We start from the raw sequence: 20,853 nt of genomic DNA, 5'->3' as shown, positions 1-20,853 counted from the left end.
TATCAGTTGCGTGCTGACGACACCATTTGTGCGCCTGATAGGGGAAGAGAGGACGCAGTGGGGCTTTGAAGTGGCCAAATGGTGGCAAACTCTTGCAAGATGACAAAAGGCGTCAGCAGCTTGGCTTTGCCACCTTGTGAGGTTCCTTCTATTCAGTGTTGCAGGATAGTTTGGGCTGCATTTGTGGTTTGGTACTCTGGTATGGGACTTAAATTAAAAAGATATTCACTGTGCAATTTAATGTGGTTTGCTTAGTGATCACACTGGTATATTTCTCATGGATCCTAACTCATGGATAAAGAGAGCTGCATAACTTGAAGGGATAATTGTAGTATATAGAGTTATTGTGTGCAAACTGCAATGTTCATCCATTCATTCATTTTCTACCGCTTATCATAAGGGTCGTGCTGGAGCCTATCCCAGCTGTCTTCGGGCGAGAGGCGCGGTCCACCCTGAACTGGTTCACCAGCCAATCACAGGGCACATATAGACAAACAACCATTCACACTCACATTCATACCTATGCACAATTTGGAGTCGCTAATTAACCTAGCATGTTTTTGGAATGTGGGAGGAAGCCGGTGTACCCGGAGAAAACCCACCCGGAGAACATGCAAGCTCCACACAGAGATGGCCAAGGGTGGAATTGAACTCAGGTCTCCTAGCTGTGAGGTCTGCATGCTAACCACTCTTCCGCCGTGCAGCCCATTTTCAAACAAAAACAGCCAATTTTCCTCCGCTTATCCGGGTCCTGGTTGCGGGGGCAGCAGTCTCAGTTGGGAAGTCCAGACTTCCCGGTCTCCGGCTATACCGCTTCCGTAATCCCTCCAGTGTGTTCCAGGTCTGCCCCGGTGCCTTCTCCCACCCGGACATGTCATTCATACCTATGGACAATATGGAGTCGGCAATTAACCTAGCATGTTTTTGGAATGTGGGAGGAAACCGGAATACCCGGAGAAAACCCACGCATGCACGGGGCGAACATGCAAACTCCACACAGAGATGCCTGAGGATGGAATCGAACTCGGGTCCCCTAGCTGTGAGGTCTTCACGCTAACCACTCGCCCACCGTGCACCCCCCAAACTGCGATGTAAATGATGTAAATCGTATATGGGGGGGAGCCATATGAAATCTGCCCTCGGGTTCCACTTTGATAGGACCGGCTCTGGCTGAGGCCCTGACAAGCAGCGGCTAGGTCAGCCATGTTGTGTGGTTAGCCTATCAGGCGGGTTGCGACCTTTCAACTGACACACTTATCGCAGTTCCCCAGAAAAGTCAGAGGCTGTGAGTGACGCAACCATAACAACCGTAACGCCACCGAGACAAAGAGAAACAAGGAAGGGAAGAAAAAAAAGATGAAGTAGAAATACGAGCACATGAGTTTCCCCATTTTCTGTTTTCATTGGCAGGCTGCGATGGCATTGTGTCACATTACTGATGAACACACTGTGTGTGTGTGTGTGTGTGTGTGTGGTGGGGGGGTTATCGAGGGTCTCGATACTGATCCGCGCGCCCCCAGGTGTGACAGCAACATGTGACATCACTCCGTCTGCATGCTTGAGCAGATTACAAACCCCTAAGAGGCGCGAAGAGATATTTATCAGCCATGGCTTTCAGGGCTTCGGGTTTCAGACGTGCACGAGTGCCGGGAGACACGCTCCAACAGGACAAATGGGGGGGGCGATGTCGGCTTGAATCTGGGGCGTCCAAACACATTTAGATATGCTGAGAGTTACTCAATATATAGGATATTTCACCTCAACTTTTTCATATGGAAAAGATCCACTTCACTGCCCCCCCCCCGTTTTTTACTGTTTTCCAAATATTTCATATTTCTATGTTCATTTTTCGACCCTTTGTATTGACTTGTTGACTCCTATAGAGCAGCTACACACCATAACCCGCATAGAAAACTTTCCAGATCTTCCACAATCTGCACCTATTCCTGCTAGATTTTCTCGGATTTGTGCTTCCCACCAAAACGGTCTGTTTTAATTTATTCCACCTATGGCCTGCCTCCGGGCACACCCACTCTGCTGTGATTGGTCACACACAAGTGCTTCCTAACTACGACCCCACTTTCTTATATAGAGGGTATGGGACTTATAATAAATGAATAAAGTCATTGGAGAACACATTGAGAGACCTCGTGGTCTACTGGCTGGAGACCCCTGACTCGAGTCCCGTGTGAAATGCCATTGACATATGAAATTATTACCAAATATAATAACTTCTGCCTAAGCTTTCAAAGACAGCAGCAGGGCTAGGGAGAGGGCGGAGGAAGCAGAGCTTAAGGGAGGGAAGAGCGTTTATCTGGCTTACAGCTACGCCCATATAAGGAAGTCAGCCCCTCTGTGACATCACAAAGGGACATTTTTACCATGCCCTTTGAAACCGAGTGTTTTTAGCCATCACAAACTTCTTTCAGGGCTTACTTCCAAGGAAGTAACTTCATTATCTGAAACGTGGGCATGGTTTAATACGAGAATACAACATTCTAACGACATTTATAGGTCGGAAAAGTGGAAAAAGCATAATAGCATAACAACATGAGCATAACGTAAGGGAAGTCACCACTCTGTGCTCAGTGTGTGAAATGCTGGGCGATACCTGAGGAAATGCTCCAATGCAGAGCCAGTTTGGGCTTCCTCTAACGTTGACCCTGCAGAACACAAGAATGACCCCAAATCCATCGTTACTTAGTCATCAAGTTACTCTGGCAGGGTAAAATGCTGTTGTTGACTCCGACACATGTTCCTGTTTGTTAAACACGGTCATGACTTCATGCAACAATAAAACACTTTATAAAACACTTTTACAAGCAGCTCATCTTACCTCACATTCTACCTGAGTAAAACGCCATATTTTTTTTAATGCATGTATTACATTTAAGGGTGTAGCCTGGTCGGTTATGTAAGCTGCACCGCTTGTTTATACAAACATGGAGACATCATTCTGCACAGATGCAATCTCACTCTGTTGAACTTGTCCCAGTGGTGGTGGCAGCTTTCACTCGGCATCAGAAAGTCCTCCAAATCCACCGTGATGAATAATAACACACAGTTGATGACATGCTTTATCTACAAGGGTGCATCCAACACATAGGAAGTACAAGTAGGACAGGATAATGCAGGAAATCACAACCATTTCCTGCACGCCGTCATCATCAAGGGAACAGCATCATTTTACAAGGCCCAGTCTGCCCTCTGCTGGACTCTGCTGGCAAGCACACCTTAAGAACACAGGAGAGTAGACGATGGCAGTATTAAAGGGGACCTATTCCGCTCATAAGCCATTGGGCCCTTTGTATTGAGTAGTGGACTCCTGTAGAGCAGCTCCACACCATAACCCACATGGAGCTTTCTAGATCTTCCACCAACTGAACCTATTCCAACTGGATTTCCAAACTGTTTTAATTTATTCCACTCTGCTGTGATTTGTCCCACTTAGCTTGTATAGCTAACAGCACGTAGTGGGCACGCCCATATAAGGAAGTCTGTCTCCATGTGACGTCACAGTGGAAAAAACTTTTAAACAAGCGTTCAGAGCCATTCTTAACTTCTTTTAGGGCTCATTATATGAAACTGTGACATGGTTTAACACCAGAATACAACATTCTAGCTACGTTTATAGTTCGGAAAAGTGTTTTTCCCCCCCCATCCATCCCTGTCTTTTCAAGAGCACATGGAACCACGGAAGAATAAACACTTTTTGCTGTTCAGCAAAGTGGTGTCGCAAGGTTCACCGGGCTTTCATGATGGAAAAGCTGAAGTGCTCTTTTAAGATCGCCATGGTGACTAAACCAAAGCCCTCGGAAGTATTTGTCGTCAGTGTCGACATACTCGGTCTGGCAGGGATTCAAATAAATCTTAATCAATCTTTTATTCCGTGACATCATTTAGTCACGACTTCACATGACTCATAACTGCTAGAACAGGGCTGGACTAATTGTTTTAAAATCAACAAACTATTTTTTTGTTGCATTTTTGCTGTTGTTTTTAAAGTATTTTTCATTTTATTGTAATTTTGGAACGTTCTGAGGGCCAATAAAGAAGAAGCCACGGGCCGTAAATGGGCACCGGGCCACACTTTGGGCACCAGCTACAGAAGTGTGATGTGGAGGCATGACAAGAAACAAGACACGTGTACTTTCATCATGGGGCTAAGTGGTGCAATGACCATCCACATCCACCGGATGGCACTGCAGTGATTTGTGCATGAGTCATGTTTAGAAGTGTTTTTTTTGTATTTGGCCTCCACTCCAATCAAAATGCATTTTTTGGATAGCAAATAGTGCATTATTGCACCATGAAGTTTGAAGCGTTAAACAATGCAGACGTCTGTTGTTGACCTTTGGATCCTTTGGTAGATGTTTAACTTCCTAAATCATGCCATCTTTGGGCGTCATTAAAAGCTTCCTCTTGCAGGATTAGCGGTTGTTAATTAGTCATACGTAGGCAGCCATGTGTCACATTATTTACTTTGGTTTCATGACATTACTGTAGTTTTTTTTAGTGTTTAAAATGTAATTTTTACTGAGCTGCAATGTTCAGGAGACATTCTTCTCATACCAGATCACCTCCTATCTCCAAGAAATGCATTTTTGGCTAAGCATTGCAGGAGCTGAGAAAGAACAGAGCAACTATTTCTCCATCAGTGCCAAATATGATCAATTCTAGTGAAACTGTTGCATCGTGCTTTGTAGAAATGATGATGACAAAGAAATAATGAGGATGTCTGGTGGTCAGGTTGCGCAATTTCTTCCTTACTTCCTTAGCGGGTGCGGCTGACGCGCCACAGGATAATCACCTACAAAGAAGCTGAGCTAATACGCGATTCCGGGCAGAAACTTTCACATTAAGGTGCAAATACAGCGTTTTATAACACAGTAGACTTTTAATTCACTTTAACAATCTTAAATACTGTTATTTTAGTTTTTAAAAATAAATCTTTAAATGAAAAGGGTTGATCTTATATGATTTTTACGTTTTGTTACGCCCTCGTGCTTTAATATTGAAGAAAAACAGAGTAAACATCCGGTCTTTTCTTGGGCAAACTTTACGAGCTTGCGGCTGCTTGTTGAGATTGAAGTATATGCAAACTACAGACTGGAAGTCGTCCTGTCAGGTGAGCCTCCACTAAATATTTATTTCAAAACCTATTTTTAAACATTCACTTTTAAAGAAGTGACGTCACGATTACTTCTGTAGCAGTATTAGCATAAGATTTGACTCATTGGTGTAGTAAGAGTTGATAATAGTTCATTCTGGGAGTTGTTTCTATGTTAAGCGATTATGAATGGAACACTTGAAAAAATGCTAATGAATTGGGATGTTTTCGTCTTTATTTACTGTATGTTTGTGAACTGAGTGTCTCCATGGCTGCATGGCATGTTCTAGCAAGTCTTGTCTCGCCCAGTTGCTCTCATTCCCTCTCAGATACCTCCACTCCTGTGCCGTGTGTCAATACATCGCCATTACTACTACAGGAATGAACAAAAATAAGCTAAAAAACCGGCTTTAAAAAAAGAGTCTGCATGTGTGGTGCCTATAAAACAGGTGGTCCAAAGTGTGGCCATTTCTGGCCCACAGCACATTGTCAATATTTAATTTCTCAAGAAAACTTGAAAAAAACCACAAAGGAGAAATCTGCAGTAATCTGCAGTTATTGGAAGATTACATTGCAGAAAAATCCATAATGCTATTATATTATGGGAATAAAGGCATAATATTATAGGAATTAAGTTATACTATTATAAGAATAAAGTCATAGTATTATGGGAATAAAGTCATAATATTATGGCAACAAAGTCATAATATTATGGTAATGAAGTCATAATATTATGGGAATAAAGTAATAATATTATGGCAACAAAGTCATAATATTATGGTAACGAAGTCATAATATTATGGGAATAAAGTCAGAATTTAATGGGAATAAATTCATAATATTATGGAAATAAAGTTGTAATATTATGGGAATAAAGTCAGAATATTATGGGAATAAATTCATAATATGGAAATAAAGTTGTAATATTATGGGAATAAAGTCAGAATATTATGGGAATAAATTCATGATATTATGAAAATAAAGTCGTAATATGGAAATAAAGTTAAACTATTATGGGGATGAAGTCATACTATTATGGGAATAAAGTCATAATATTGTGGGAATAAAGTTATCCTATTATGGGAATAAATTTATCATATTAAGAGAAGAAAATGAAGCTGATTTAAGAGGAAAGTTGTAATATTTGGGCATTGACCTAGTGTATGTACATGACAATGCTGAGCTGCACTTTTCATGTGGAATATAAGTTCTATAATAATATAAGCTCTAGCCCAGCTTCCTAAATATGGAAGTGACAAAGATGCATGCTGTGATTTTTCACCCTCGGTAGAAAAGCTTTGGATGTAAAATGTCGTCGTGTCGTGCAGGCAGAGCTGGTCCAGGATGTTCTCCAGGTGTGAAGGAGTGTCTTCTCGGTAGCACGCCACGCCACCAGAGTCGTACGGTTGAGATGCTGGCGTGGGTCACCTTGTTGACGCTATGCACGTGGACACAAGCCTACATCTGTCCCCCGGGTCCTCGCACGGTGCTGGACTTCTCTGTGAAATACTCGCTGCCCAGCTTCCAAAGCGGAAGCTCCATCCAGAACCTGGTGGTGAACTCTGTGACGTGGCAGACGTATGTGGCGTCGCGGAACCTGCTGGAGGCGCTAGATGACGACTTGAGCAAAATATGGGAGGTGAAAACGGGGCCCGTTGGGAGTCCGGAGTGTGAAACGTGCAACCTGTGCAATGTGGACGTGGATCCAGGCGATCCGGTGGACACGGACAACCAGGTGCTGCTGTTGGACGCCGCTCTGCTCATCCTGCCTTACTTGTACGTTTGCGGCAGCACCCAACACGGCATCTGTTTCTTCATCGATGTCGAGCTCATGCCACCCGAGCCTCGCTGTTTATACAAAGAAGGCCAGAACTCTGCGTCCAACTGTCCAGACTGTCTTGCCAGTCCACTGGGCACCAAGGTCACCATCGTGGAACAGGCGGCCACGTCCTACTTCTTTGTCGCCGCCTCTGTAAATGACAAAGTGGTGCAGAGGTTCCCACGGAGGTCAGTGTCTGTTGTGAGGCCGCTTTCCACGGAAGACGGCTTCCAAATGGTGATGGAGGGCCTGACCGTGCTGCCCCACCTGAGACACTTGTACAATATCGATTACATCTACAGCTTCGCCACACAGGAGTTTGTCTACTTCCTGTCCCTGCAGAGGGAGAACCCCTCTAAGGCCTACTCGGCCTTTCAGACTCGTCTAGGCAGGCTCCCCGTGGGGATTCATGAGGTGTGGACGTATCGGGAGCTGGTCCTGGAGTGCAGGTACGAGCCCAAGAGGCGCCGCAGAGAAGCTTACCGGGATGTTGTGTACAACGGGCTCATGGCGGCCCACTTTGGCCGCGCGGGGAAGGATCTTGCCGAGGAGCTGAGGGTGTCTGAGACGGAGGACATCCTCTATGGCGTCTTTGCTGAGGTGAACGAGATGGGCGAACCCCAGAAAAACTCTGCGCTGTGCGCCTTCCGCCTGAGCGCTATCAACAATAACATCGAGAGGGGCGTGGAGGACTGCTGCAGGTCCAGCCCGGAACAATTATCCAGAGGACTGTGTCACTACCAGACCTGCGAGAACTGCCCACATGAGGTGAGTGGCTACTACGGCAACGGTCATAAGTTAGCCTGAGATAGGAAGACATTTTCTTAAAGGACAAGTGCACTTTTTAGCCCATCATCCACAATCCTTATGTGAGACAATACATTTCTCTTTACCGTGTGTTATAAAGATATCAAAACAGCTAAAAAAAGAGGCAGCTAATTGCATGAGCATGTGCTGCAGCTTGCCGCGAGCCGCTGTGTAACAATAAGAATAATAATAACAATGTGCCGACATGATGGAAATGTTGGTGTGTCCCATTCTTAGCTGCCTCTTTCTACCTGTTTTTATCCTCACGAGGGTCGCGGGGGGTGCTGGGCGAGAGGCGGGGTACACCCTGGACTTGTCACCGGCCAATCACAGTATTATACTAATATGATTTTCATATTTGACTTGCTTGAGCGAGTTGAGCACCTGATAGGTAGCGCATGCCGTGAAGAAAGAAAAGGAAAGTGAAAAAAAAGAAAGAAAGAAAAAAGACTGGGAGGGGCGCATGACTCAGTAGGTTTACAGTAGACAGATACGTCATCTAAAAGACTTGCTCATATGGTACACAGGGGGGGTCTCCACGCCGAGGGCCCCATTCTGGACGGCTGTCATGTTATTTGTTGTTATTATGTTATGCAACTATTTCAACTTGGTAAAAGTTCTTCTTGTTATTTCTCGTTATTTAGATTTTTCCCTCATAATATTTAGACTTTATTCTCCTAACATTACCACTTTTTTTCCACAAGTTAACTTTCCAAAATGAGAATATTTTTCTCATAAAGTGTATTGTTGATATTGACAACTTTTTTCTCATATTTATTTCTAATATTTTTGGCTTTATTCTTCTAACATTATAACCAAATTTTCCAACAAAAGTACAACTTTATTCATTGTTGTTCATTATACCAATAACATTTTTTCTGTAATATTTCTACTTAATGCTACGAGAAGGACGTTGTTTATCTTCGTAATATTAAATTGTTATACTCGTAAAATTGCAACTTTTTCTTGTTTGATTGCAACTTTTTTCTCTTAATATTTTGACTTTATTCTTGCAAAATTGTTACTGATTTCCCCCTTTGTTTTTCTAAAGTTTCCCGGTTAAGTGACTTTGTTCTTGTAACATTATCACTTTTTCTGCAACCTAATTTTCCAACAAAAATCCAACTTTATTCATTGTTGTTTATTATGTCAATAACATATATTTTTCTGTAATATTTCTACTTAATGCTAAGAGAAGGACGCTGTTTTTTCTCTTAGCATTAAATTGTTATACTCATAAAATTGCAACTTTTTCTTTTTTGTTTGCAACTTTTTTCTCTTAATATTTTGACTTTATTCTTGCAAAATTATTACTGATTTCCCCCTTTGTTTTTCCTAAAGTTTCCCGGTTAAGTCACTTTGTTCTTCTAACATTAACACTTTTTCTGCAACCAAATTTTCCAACAAAAATACAACTTTATTCATTGTTGTTCATTATATCAATAACATATTTTTTTCTGTAATATTTCTACTTAGTGCTAAGAGAAGGACGCTGTTTTTTCTCATAATGTTAAAATGTTATACTCGTAAAATTGCAACTTTTTCTTGTTTGATTGCAACTTTTTTCTCTTAATATTTTGACTTTATTCTTGCAAAATTATTACTGATTTCCCCCTTTGTTTTTCCTAAAGTTTCCCGGTTAAGTCACTTTGTTCTTCTAACATTAACACTTTTTCTGCAACCAAATTTTCCAACAAAAATACAACTTTATTCATTGTTGTTCATTATATCAATAACATATTTTTTTCTGTAATATTTCTACTTAGTGCTAAGAGAAGGACGCTGTTTTTTCTCATAATGTTAAAATGTTATACTCGTAAAATTGCAACTTTTTCTTGTTTGATTGCAACTTTTTTTTTTAATATTTCTGACTTTATTCTTGCAAAATTATTACCGATTTCCCCCTTTGTTTTTCTAAAGTTTCCCGGTTAAGTGACATTTTTAGAATGTCCCACAGGCCAATAAAAATGCCCCCCCCCCCTGCTGTACGTGTGTATGATCCCAAAGATCCATCTGCACAAGGGCGGTCAAATAAGCAGGCGGCCGTGCGGCTTATCTCCACCATATGGATGCAGCGTTTCATGTCCAAGGTGTGGCGTGTCCTTTTTTTATGGCGTTGAAGCCGTGTCCTTTGAGCCCACATGCAGTCGTGCGTACACGGACAGGAATGCCTGGCAGCAAACAAGTAATAAATCCGGCTGATAAAAAGGTGGAGGAGGAGGAAGAGGAGGAGGGACTGTCTTTCTGTCTTTTTTTTGCGGAGATAAATGGCCTTTAGCAGCGCACCCTGAGCTCAAATAGCTCAACTTTATTCCGTTTGGAGTGCGACTGCGGAGACTAAAAGAGTTAGACCACTTATTTGCTTCATAGTGGAATATTTTCATATGCTTAAAGCATGTGCAGGATCCAGCAATTTCTGCAGCCATTTTCATGACAGCATACGTACCCTTTCCAGTATTACAGCGTTAGCAACTAACATGAAAACTAACTACTACGACGCCCCGCTAGCCCTTGGTGACAGCGTCATTCACAGGCGGAATACTCACAGTTTATGTATATGTTTTTCTTGAAATAGCGTCTTAGCATATGTCCAAAATTCTGTCATTTCTCACTGCGTGGGCCTCGCTAAGAGGGGTTTGGCCGCCGGTGCTGTGCTGCAGAACAGGATAGGTGCATCCCCCGTTGTGCTCCACGGCACCGCATCACCACCGCATCACCACCGCATCACCACCGCATCACCACCGCATCCCCACCGCATCCCCACCGCATCCCCACCAACCTTTACGTCTGTCTTCCTCACAGTCAGGCAACGACACGTGCTCGGCCAAACCCACGCTGGTGTCCAAGCCCTTCTACAGACTGGACCTCTTCAACAGCCGAATGAGGGACGTCCTCCTCACATCCGTCCTGGTCACCATCAGCGGCACACAGACGCTGGGCCACTTTGGGACTTCAGATGGGAGGCTGCTGCAGGTCATCCAGCTTATTTTGCTCCTCATGTGTTTGTAGCACCGTTGATTTTTCTTCCTCAACGCTGCCATCTTTGCTCTTTCAGGTGATTGTCACATTGCACAAACCTTTTTTTGTGTTTGCCAACTATTCTCTTGGAGAGAACGAAATATCCAGGAACGCAGCCGTCTACAACGAACACTTGCTTCTTTTTGTGGCTGGAAATCAGGTGATCAGCGTGGAATCATACTCACTAGGGTGGAAATTTGGTTAACGCATGCACAGCTGCTGAGCATTTTGTTTTGGTTTGCATGTCCCTGCTAGCATACAAAATAGCACGCATCTTGTTGTGTTAATACGTTAATACGTTGTGCAGGTCCAGCTGCGTGCCTATACCGGATTTTTATCACAAAGCTAGCTCCGTCACCCATATACTACATCATCAACGGTTGACGAATAGCGTTACGCCACAGGTCTCTGATTTTATTTTGATCACACAAAATAACCCACAATGGGGCCAAAGAATGTTGTAAGCTGTGTTCTCATGATATTTTTTCCATCACAAAACGTCCTTGACAGGAACTGAACTACAGAATCATGCTGATGACAGAGCTGACTTCCTGTTTCCATGCATTCGCTAGCTATTAGGCTGCTAACAAATAAACAAATACACGAAGAACCCATCGTGTATTAATAACAGGCACCAAGAATTGAAAAATGTTGTAGTGAATTTTCACCTTTAACCAAATAGTACAGTCTAGTGGTTAGCGCGCAGACCTCACAGCGAGGAGACCAGGGTTCAATTCCACCCTCGGCCATCTCTGTGTGGAGTTTGCATGTTTTGCCCGTGCATGCGTGGGTTTTCTCCGGGTACTCCGGTTTCCTCCCACATTCCAAAAACATGCTAGGTTAATTAGCGACTCCAAATTGTCCATAGGTATGAATGTGAGTGTGAATGGTTGTTTGTCTATATGTGCCCTGTGATTGGCTGGCCACCAGTCCAGGGTGTACCCCGCCTCTCGCCCGAAGACAGCTGGGATAGGCTCCAGCACCCCCGCGACCCTCGTGAGGAAAAAGCGGTAGAAAATGAATGAATGAATAACCAAATAGTACGCTAACCGGGGCGTGTGCTAACCAAGGTGCCACCGTACCGCCATGTTGTGCCGTCACACCCCTGCTTTTAATACACGTCCTGAGTCTTTTTAGTTCTTCATCCTTGTCTTGCTTTCTCCCGGGTCCAGTTGTTTCGGGTGCCCTCCATCGGGCCGGGCTGTGCACACTTTGTGACGTGCTCCATGTGTTTGATGGCGCCACGCTTCATGAACTGCGGCTGGTGCTCGGGTGCGTGCGCCAGGCAACACGAGTGCACCTCTCTATGGAACCAGCATTCTTGTGCACCGGTCATCACGGAGGTACTCAGCATCCGCCACTTTAAACCTCACACTCATGGCTTCCTTGAGAGATGAATTTCTCTTTGGCAGTTTTTCCCCAAGACGGTACCGGCTGGCGGAGAAACCGAGCTGACGCTCTGCGGGAGAGAGTTTCAGTCGCCTCTGAGGCCGGCCATCATCGACGGTATCACCCACGTGGTCACAGTGGGCTCCGAGACGCCGTGTCGTGTCCTGCCTTTCAAAAGCAGCAGTCAAATGTGAGTAGCAAAAGATGCAACACAAAGGTACCAAGGCTTCCAATGGGGATTCAATCTTTCCCATGCAGGCTTGTTTGCAAAGTCAAGGAGAAAGTGTCCAACCACAACCTCACCATCACTTTGGAAGTGCACGAGGGAAAGGTGAGGGGGGACTACTCCATTGAAGGCACAGCCCGAGTGTCCGGCTTCTCTCTTGTGGTGAGATTCACAAAACACATAAAACACATTAAAAAAACATAAAAACACTGAATGCAAGAATTCCATGAAACAGTAAAAAAAAGAAAAGTTACTTATTACTATCACTTTCATAGGAGCAGACCCTTGAAAAAGTTCAAGGATGCTATGTAAAGTGTGAAAAAAGTTAATTACTTTCAAAACACATAAAATATTGTTGAAAAAACACTGAATGCAAGAATTCCATGAAACTCGTAAAAAAAAGTTAGTTATTACTGTCACTTTCATCAAGAGCAGGCCCTTGAACATGTTCAAGGATAATATGGAAAGCGTTAAAAAATGTAGTTATTGTCACTTTTATATTAGCAGATCCTCTAGCATGTTCAAGGATACTGTATAAAATGTGAAAAAATGTTAATTACTTTCATAGGGGCAGGCCGTGAACATGTTCAAGGATAATATGTAAAGCGTTAAAAATGTAGTTATTGTCACTTTTATATTAGCAGATCCTCTAACATGTTCAAGGATACTGTATAAAGTGTGAAATAAAATGAATTACTTTCATGAGCAGACCTTGAACATGTTCAAGGATAATATGTAAAGGGTTAAAAAAATATATAGTTGTCACTTTTATAGGAGCAGATCCTCTAACATGTTCAAGGATACTGTATAAAGTGTGGAAAAAACTGAATTACTTTCATGGGGCATACCCTGAACATGTTCAAGGATAATATATAAAGTGTGCCACATCTGGCTCTCCAGCCATAGGTTCCCTACTCCTGCCTTATAGATGGAGTGAATACTGAATACTTGGAGCATTTGCAGTACTTGTGGTAAAGTCATAGCTCCATCTAATTAGGAGCCCAGCATCACAGAAATCAAGCCGGAGCATGGTCCTGTGTTTGGCGGCACCCTGGTCACGCTGACGGGCCGCTTCCTTAATTCGGGGCTACAGAGGCAGGCCTTCATCGCTGACAGGAAGTGTGCCATTCAAAGGTGAGCACCACAGAACCGTTTCATTGCAGAAAGCCTCAGTCGGCTTCAACTTCTTCTGTGTTGCCGTGTAGCGCACCGGCAGGAAACGACACGTTGTCTTCCATCGTGTGCCTCACCGAGGCTGCGACGGGCGTTGGGACTTTTCCCGTCAAAGTCGTCATCGACAGCTTTGAGGTCACCACTGCCAAGATGTTTGTGTACAAGAAGAACCCCGTCATAACCTCCGTGTATCCTCACTGCGGATTCTTCAGGTAGGACGGAATGAAGTGACGCCTCGCATCAGCTTGAATATAATGGACTTGTTTTGTTGATGCTGGCATTCAGTGGCTCCAAGCTGCTGATAGAAGGTCAAAGTCTGGACTCTGCACACACCACTGTGGTCCAGTACTCTTCCAAAACATCCACGATGGAACCCCAAGTGCAGGTAAGAAATAAAATGAAATACACATTCTGCAAACACGCCACGGCACATGCTGTATTTTTTTTTATTGGCCCTCGGCACATTCTAAAAATAGAATTAAACAAGAAAATACAAAAAAACAACAGCAAAAATGGAAAAAGGAGCAGTCACTTTGCGGGAATAAATGCAAAATACAACAGTTAATATTAGATTAAATATTAATAAATTGAATATTTTGGTAACTAGATTTAAAAAAAAACGTTTGTAACATTATTAGAGTCCTGTAGACATTAAATAACACCCCTATAGTCGTCTGTACACTCCTATTATTCTTATTTACAGCCCCCGTTATGCTGCAGGGACTCGAGATAGCCGAATGCTCGCAAGCTAACCTGTTAGCCTCAAATTTAATTCTTCTAAACTTCATTCATTCATTCATTCATTCATTTTCTACCGCTTTTTCCTCACGAGGGTCGCGGGGGTGCTGGAGCCTATCCCAGCTGTCTTGGGGCGAGAGGCGGGGTACACCCTGGACTGGTGGCCAGCCAATCACAGGGCACATATAGACAAACAACCATTCACACTCACATTCATACCTATGGACAATTTGGAGTTGCCAATTAACCTAGCATGCTTTTGGAATGTGGGAGGAAACCGGAGTATCTGGAGAAAACCCACGCATGCACGGGGAGAACATGCAAACTCCACACAGAGATGGGTGGAATTGAACCCTGGTCTCCTAGCTGTGAGGTCTGCGCACTAACCACTAGACCTCGTCTAAACTTAAGAAGCCAAAAACATACCACTTCCACTCGGAGTGGGAGGAGAACCAGAATGCTACATCTAGACATGAATCCCTAGCCCTGTGAATCCCTATTTTCATCCCAGATTGGCAAAGCTCACGTGGGAAGGAAGGCAACCCTCACCGCCACTCACGATATTTCCTTGCAGGAGTGTAGCGGCCCCAGGAACGCCACCCACATGGTGTGCCGCTCCCCTGTGTTGCCTTCCTATGACATGCTGGAGGACAAGTCCGACATCGGAGAGCTTTTCATTCACATGGATCAAAAAAGAAACTTATGGAAGAGACGTTTCGACTACCACCCTGACGCCAAAGTCATCCCGTTCGAAAACGATGACAACGTGTTGCTCCTTAAACCCGGAGAGAACGAAGTTTCGCTGCACGTAGGTTTGCACGCTTTGGCTTGACCTCAACCTCCACGTGACGTATTTAATCTCAGACTTCCAATGTCGTGCTACACGACAGCATCGCAAACTGAACGCCGTCAACTCCTGCATGAAGATCAGCATGACCATCGGGGGCGTGGACTGTAACGCTCAGGTTCTGCTGAACGAGCTGACCTGCAGGCTTCCCAAGAAGCAACCAATCCCCAGCGAGGGACTGCCTGTCAGGGTACGCCATCCTGTTAATCCTGTTAACTGTTAATACACTCCAAATACCATCTACACAGTATTATATTCAGTATCTTTACTACATTTCATTATTATTACTTTTTTATTACACATTGTCATTTTATCAGACTTTTAACTTAAATTTAAAAAAAAATATGGAAAAAAAATGTTTTACTTAAAACATATTTTAATGTTAATAGATGTCTTCACAAGTATTTTTTTTTACAAATTGTAATTTTATTACTTTTTTAAACAAACCAAAATTTAATTCAATCTTTTTTACAAATTGATTTTTTAATTGGGTTTTTATATATACATTTTATATATATATATATATATATATATATATATATATATATATATATATATATATATATATATATATATATATATATTTACAAATTATAATTTTATTACTTTTTTACACAATTTTTATGTTTTTTACAAATTGATTTTTGTATTGGGTTTTTATATATACATTTTATATATTTATATATATATTTTTTTTTTACAAATTATAATTTTATTACTTTTCTACACAAATTCTAATTTTATTAGATGATTTTTACAATTATTAAATACATTACAGTACATTTTAATTTTAGAAATTTTAATTTTATTTGATTTATTTTTTTAAACAACCTTACATTTTATTAGATTCTTTTGATAATTTTATTTGATTTTTAAAAAAATGTTAAACAGATTTTTAAAAGATATTGTCTATTTGATTTTGATGGCTACAGGTCTCTGTGAACGGGGACGTCCACGACGTGGGCATGGTCCTCTATGAGGACGACAACAACGACACGGTCATCGCGGCCATCGTGCTGGGCGTCATCTTTGCCTCGCTGGCGGGCGCCGGCATAGCCTTACTAGTGATGATTCATTTGCGGAAGAAGAAGAGAGGTGAGGAGCTTGTCCTCTACTGGTCGCTTCTCACTTGCTTTCCTTTGTGTCACGGATGACGTCTGTGCTTTCAGCCAACATTGAGAGTCGTTTATCAACCAGGCTGTCCATGAGTCGCAGGGGCGGCCATGATGAACCGTCCCCGACAGGCGACTACAGACAGAGTAAGACATCAACACAATCTGGCTTGTGCCGTGTGACATTGTGAAGCTGCTGCCAGGTCTGTGATGCCCCCATTGAGGACTGGAAGAGGACCCCATAAACAACCTAAGTGGCTTTTGTTGATTTCCTGTCTGAGAGAATTAAAGCAGCGAACAATGGTAGCTAACAATGGTCATATTCACACAAAGGACACAGCTGGAGGGTATAACAATGTCACGTCAGGTTAGAATTCATGCCTCCGTTAGTTGAACCGTAGCTCGGCAGCATTCATGCAGCCCCAAATCACGCTACCGCCAAGACACCATTATCTTGCTACGTAGGAACGTAGATCCACTACCAAATTGAGAGCTTTGCCTTTCGACTCTCGGCTCCCTCTTCGCCACAACCGACCCGAGCAGAGTCCGCACAATTGAGTACATCCCATAATTAGTTCCCAGTTCCACATGTCCAAAAGGAGTAGGAAGAAGCAAAGCTTATTAAATCCTACCCCTTCATCTGGTACTTTTACAATCAGTAACTGTTACATTTGTTCACTTCCTGCTTTCCATAATACAGTTTATTTTATTTATTTATTTATTTTTAAATAATGTACCTCTTACCGAAGTAGGAGGTGATATGAGCATCCAATGACATAATGGGTACCATAGTAAGTGTCAATATAGTGATATATATAGCACATCATGACTGGTTCAAGACTCTTCATCCTTGTATTGAGCAAACATCAACTGCTTGTATTGTTTCTTGAATTGGCTCATCGTTGTGCATTGTTTGATTTCCTTACTCAATCCATTCCATAGTTTGATTCCACATACTGAAATGCTATGGCTTTTTAACGTAGTCCTAGCATGGAAGTGTTTGAAATGTAGTTCTTCCCTGAGATCATATTTCTCCTATAAATATTGGATGACATTTTTAGCTAATTGGTTATTTTTTAGCCTAATGCATTATTTTAGCTGTTTGAAGATGAACTATATCAGCAAGTATTTGTGATTTTAGAAATAAGGAGTTAGTATGTAAATAAGGAGTTAGTATGTAAATAAGGAATTGTCACGGTGGTGATGCCTTTTCCGCTTTGCCTGACCTGTGTGCTCTGACAGACTCCAACCAAACGTCAGCTTCCGGAGGGATGGCCTTCCAAGGGCTGTTGTACGCCGCCAGCTACGATCACCTCGCCGTCCCGCTGATGCCGCAGGACAACATCTCCATGGTCAGCCTCAACTCGGATCTGCTGGAGGAGGTGAAAGACGTCCTCATCCCTGCCGAGATGCTCAGGGTGGAAGATAGCCAAATCATCGGGAAAGGCGAGTCTGGATTGTTTGGCACCCTTGATCGCATCGTTCCATGTTCATGTTGCGTCTTCTGACACAGGACACTTTGGGACGGTTTATCACGGATATCTGAAAGACAGCAATAAGCAGGAGATCCACTGTGCTGTTAAATCCCTGAACCGTATGAACACGCACGCGTCGTATGACACACGTGATCTTACACGCGTCTTCATCTTTAACACGTGACTTCAACTGCATCAACAGGCATCACAGACTTAAAGGAAGTGGACCAGTTTCTCAGAGAGGGCATCATCATGAAGGGCTTCCACCACGCCAACATCCTGTCTCTGCTCGGCATCATGCTGCCCAAAGAAGGGCTCCCCCTGGTGGTTCTGCCGTACATGAAGCACGGGGATGTGCGTCACTTCATACGCTCGCCTCAGAGGGTAAAACTTCCTGCGGTTGGTCTTTTTTTTTTTTTTTTACTTCCTGGTGTGCTACGTTTGCATCTGTCCTCCACAGAATCCCACCGTGAAAGACCTGGTGGGCTTTGGACTCCAGGTTGCCAAGGGGATGCAGTACTTGGCTCAGAAGAAATTTGTGCACAGAGACCTGGCTGCACGTAACTGCATGTGAGTGTTGATGCTAAACTCGACCACGTGACCTCGAGGCCTACGCCGCGGCCGCATACACGCTCGGTGTGATGCTGCCATCTTTTGGCGATGAAAGCCAATAACGCTGCTGGTGTTTGAAACCATCTGCTATGATTGTGTGAGCGTAGGCTGGACGAAACCTTCACGGTAAAGGTGGCCGACTTTGGCATGGCGAGGGACATCTACGACAAGGAGTACTACAGCATCCAAGACCACAAACGGGCAAAGTTACCCGTCAAGTGGATGGCCATCGAAAGCCTGCAAACACAGAAGTTCACCACCAAGTCGGACGTGGTGAGTAAACTACCCACTCGGTGCATGAAGACCTGGCGAGAGCAGGGGTCCTCAAAGGGTCTCAACCTGGTCTCGATATTGTCTTGTTTGTTTTTATTCATGTTTACACTTTTTTATTTTAAGTCTTTTATTTGTATTTGTATCACTTTTTAGACTTTGTTTTATTTTACTTATTTTGTTTTTTTTACTTTTATTTAAGTCATTTTTATTAATTTTTATGTTTTTTTACTTTAATTTGTTTAATTTTTTTATTACTTTTTACTCATTTCAGTCATTTTTAAATTAATTTTTAACACTACTCATTTTTATTAATGTTTTTATTCATTTTAATTATTTTTTTAACTTTTTAAGTCATATTACTTGTATTACTTTTTACACTTTTATTTGTTTTTATTTTTCAATATTTTTTTGACTTTTATTGAAGTCATTTTTTATCTTTTATAAACTTTTAACTCATATTTATTTTTTATTTTATATTCTAAAGTCATTTTTATTTTTATTATTTTTTACACTTATTTTAAATTATTTTTTTCTTATCATTTTACACCTTTTTTAATTTTTTTAGATTTTTTATTCAGTCATCTATTTCTTAATTCAACTCAAACTATATTTATTTTTCATTATTATTATTATGACACATAATTGCATGTCCAACGTGGATTTTAGAGCAATTTATGAAGGCACTTTGTCAAGGAAATGAGGAAGAACGTGATAATAATGCAGAAATTAAAATGAAATATCAACAAGACTACAAGATTGACTATTTGACTTCTGATGACTCAAAATCTTCCTAAAAAACAAAGTCCCTCATCCCAGACATTGGTTGTATAATACACTAGGGAGCTTTTTTTCCCGTCACTCACACACACACTAGTGACCTGGCAAAGCTCAGGACCCGAGTGTGTCATGTCATGTTTTCCTATGTTGTGCGTGCATGTTACTAAGAGTGGGAGAAATGTCTTTTTAGTGGTCCTATGGCGTGCTGGTGTGGGAGCTGCTGACCCGAGGGGCCAGTCCATATCCGGACGTGGACCCTTACGACATCACACACTACTTACTGAAGGGGCGTCGGCTTCCGCAGCCGCAGTACTGCCCCGATACTCTGTAAGATCCTCTGAAGCAAACAAGCTCGTCATTTCATATTTTTGTAAGACGCATTTGCGCAATCCTGATCATGCCACGGTTCCACAGCTACACCATCATGCTGGCGTGCTGGGACCCAGAGCCCGAGTCCAGGCCAACGTTCCACAGCCTGGTGGCGGACGTGCAGCACATCCTGTCTTGTCTCACAGGAGAGCACTACATCAACCTGAAGGTCAACTACGTCAACCTGGACCAGCCCAGGCCGTACCCGTCACTGACCGCGTCTGCGGACAAAGCCGAGGGTTCAGACTCGGATGGTCACGCCGACGGCTGAGGAGCGGCTAGAAAGACTTGAAGTTCCAGCTCAGGGAGTACAAGGAGGGAATTTATTTATCATGTGCTCAAACTGTGGCACCTCAGACGCTTGCTTTCTCCTCGAAAAAGACTTGGCAGACGAGAGTCCCACGTTCTGTTACAATAGCAAAAAAATAGATGTGAAACAAGAGTGAGGCCAAATGAATGTAGAGTACATTTTAGACATTTGTGCAAGTTAGCATTAAATGAATTCTAACTCATGCTCAGGGGTCAACCTTTTTTTCTGGATGTTAATTATTTCTGTGTATAGAGACTTCAATGAATTAAATCAGTGCACCAGATCAACATGAATCTACTGTATCTTGTTTAGAGCATTTCTATGAGATACGTATGTACCTCATATTAATTTAACAGTGACACCAACTGAGCTTACTGGGTAGTGAGGGTTGTACAGTATCATTTATCACCACTAGAGGGCACTCAACGCATTAGATGGGAGGTGAACACCGGCTGCCGCAGTGATGCGACGTACTACGTCAGCACAAAGGTGTCAATTAGAAAACAGAACAAACACCCATCAACTTCAGTGACAGCCATACTACCACAACTTTTTTTTAAATAAAATTGTTCTGTGCAGTGTTGAAGTGAAAATGACTTGTTACTCTTGTGTTTCAGCGCCCTGTGGCGGTCGTGTCTGGTATTACAAGACAAGAATGCCTTAGTTTTGAATAGAACTTTATTAACAAAGTGTAGTTGCATCAATCAAGCAAACTCGTGAAGGTGCCGGGATGTACTACGTGATGTCCCTGTGGAGAAAAAAACACTGCAGATATCTTTTGCCGGTATGTATTAAGTG

The 20,853-nt window shown here is 42.6% G+C and overlaps 1 protein-coding gene across 1 annotated transcript; it reads left to right on the top strand.

Annotated features, from left to right (window-relative positions):
* Window positions 1–5,050: 5,050 nt before the first annotated feature.
* On the top strand, window positions 5,051–20,637 carry LOC131129688 (macrophage-stimulating protein receptor-like). The gene is made up of 21 exons (XM_058073472.2): window positions 5,051–5,128; window positions 6,439–7,697; window positions 10,539–10,709; window positions 10,792–10,914; window positions 11,927–12,097; window positions 12,167–12,333; window positions 12,402–12,531; window positions 13,367–13,503; window positions 13,575–13,754; window positions 13,828–13,927; window positions 14,855–15,088; window positions 15,171–15,317; window positions 16,060–16,222; window positions 16,297–16,386; window positions 17,482–17,685; window positions 17,753–17,833; window positions 17,917–18,098; window positions 18,175–18,284; window positions 18,434–18,599; window positions 19,567–19,703; window positions 19,791–20,637. Exons 2-21 carry the CDS (start codon window positions 6,522–6,524, stop codon window positions 20,014–20,016), a joined length of 4,095 nt encoding a protein of 1,364 aa, XP_057929455.2. The 5' UTR covers window positions 5,051–5,128; window positions 6,439–6,521; the 3' UTR covers window positions 20,017–20,637.
* Window positions 20,638–20,853: the final 216 nt, after the last annotated feature.

This window comes from Doryrhamphus excisus, linkage group LG11, assembly GCF_037039965.1.
Source record: "Doryrhamphus excisus strain RoL-2023G ecotype Guam linkage group LG11, RoL_Dexc_Guam_v1.1, whole genome shotgun sequence".
NCBI classification, from domain to species: Eukaryota; Metazoa; Chordata; class Actinopteri; order Syngnathiformes; family Syngnathidae; genus Doryrhamphus; species Doryrhamphus excisus.
Note: the sequence above shows the minus strand (reverse complement) of the source record. Positions and strands in the feature narration are given on the sequence as shown.

Excerpts from the sequence above, each read along its gene's own strand:
- LOC131129688 (XM_058073472.2), top strand. The coding sequence starts at position 6,522 with ATGCTGGCGTGGGTCACCTTGTTGACGCTATGCACGTGGACACAAGCC. Across the intron at positions 18,600-19,566 it reads TCACCACCAAGTCGGACGTG|TGGTCCTATGGCGTGCTGGT; the intron begins GTGAGTAAACTA and ends ATGTCTTTTTAG. Across the intron at positions 19,704-19,790 it reads CAGTACTGCCCCGATACTCT|CTACACCATCATGCTGGCGT; the intron begins GTAAGATCCTCT and ends ACGGTTCCACAG.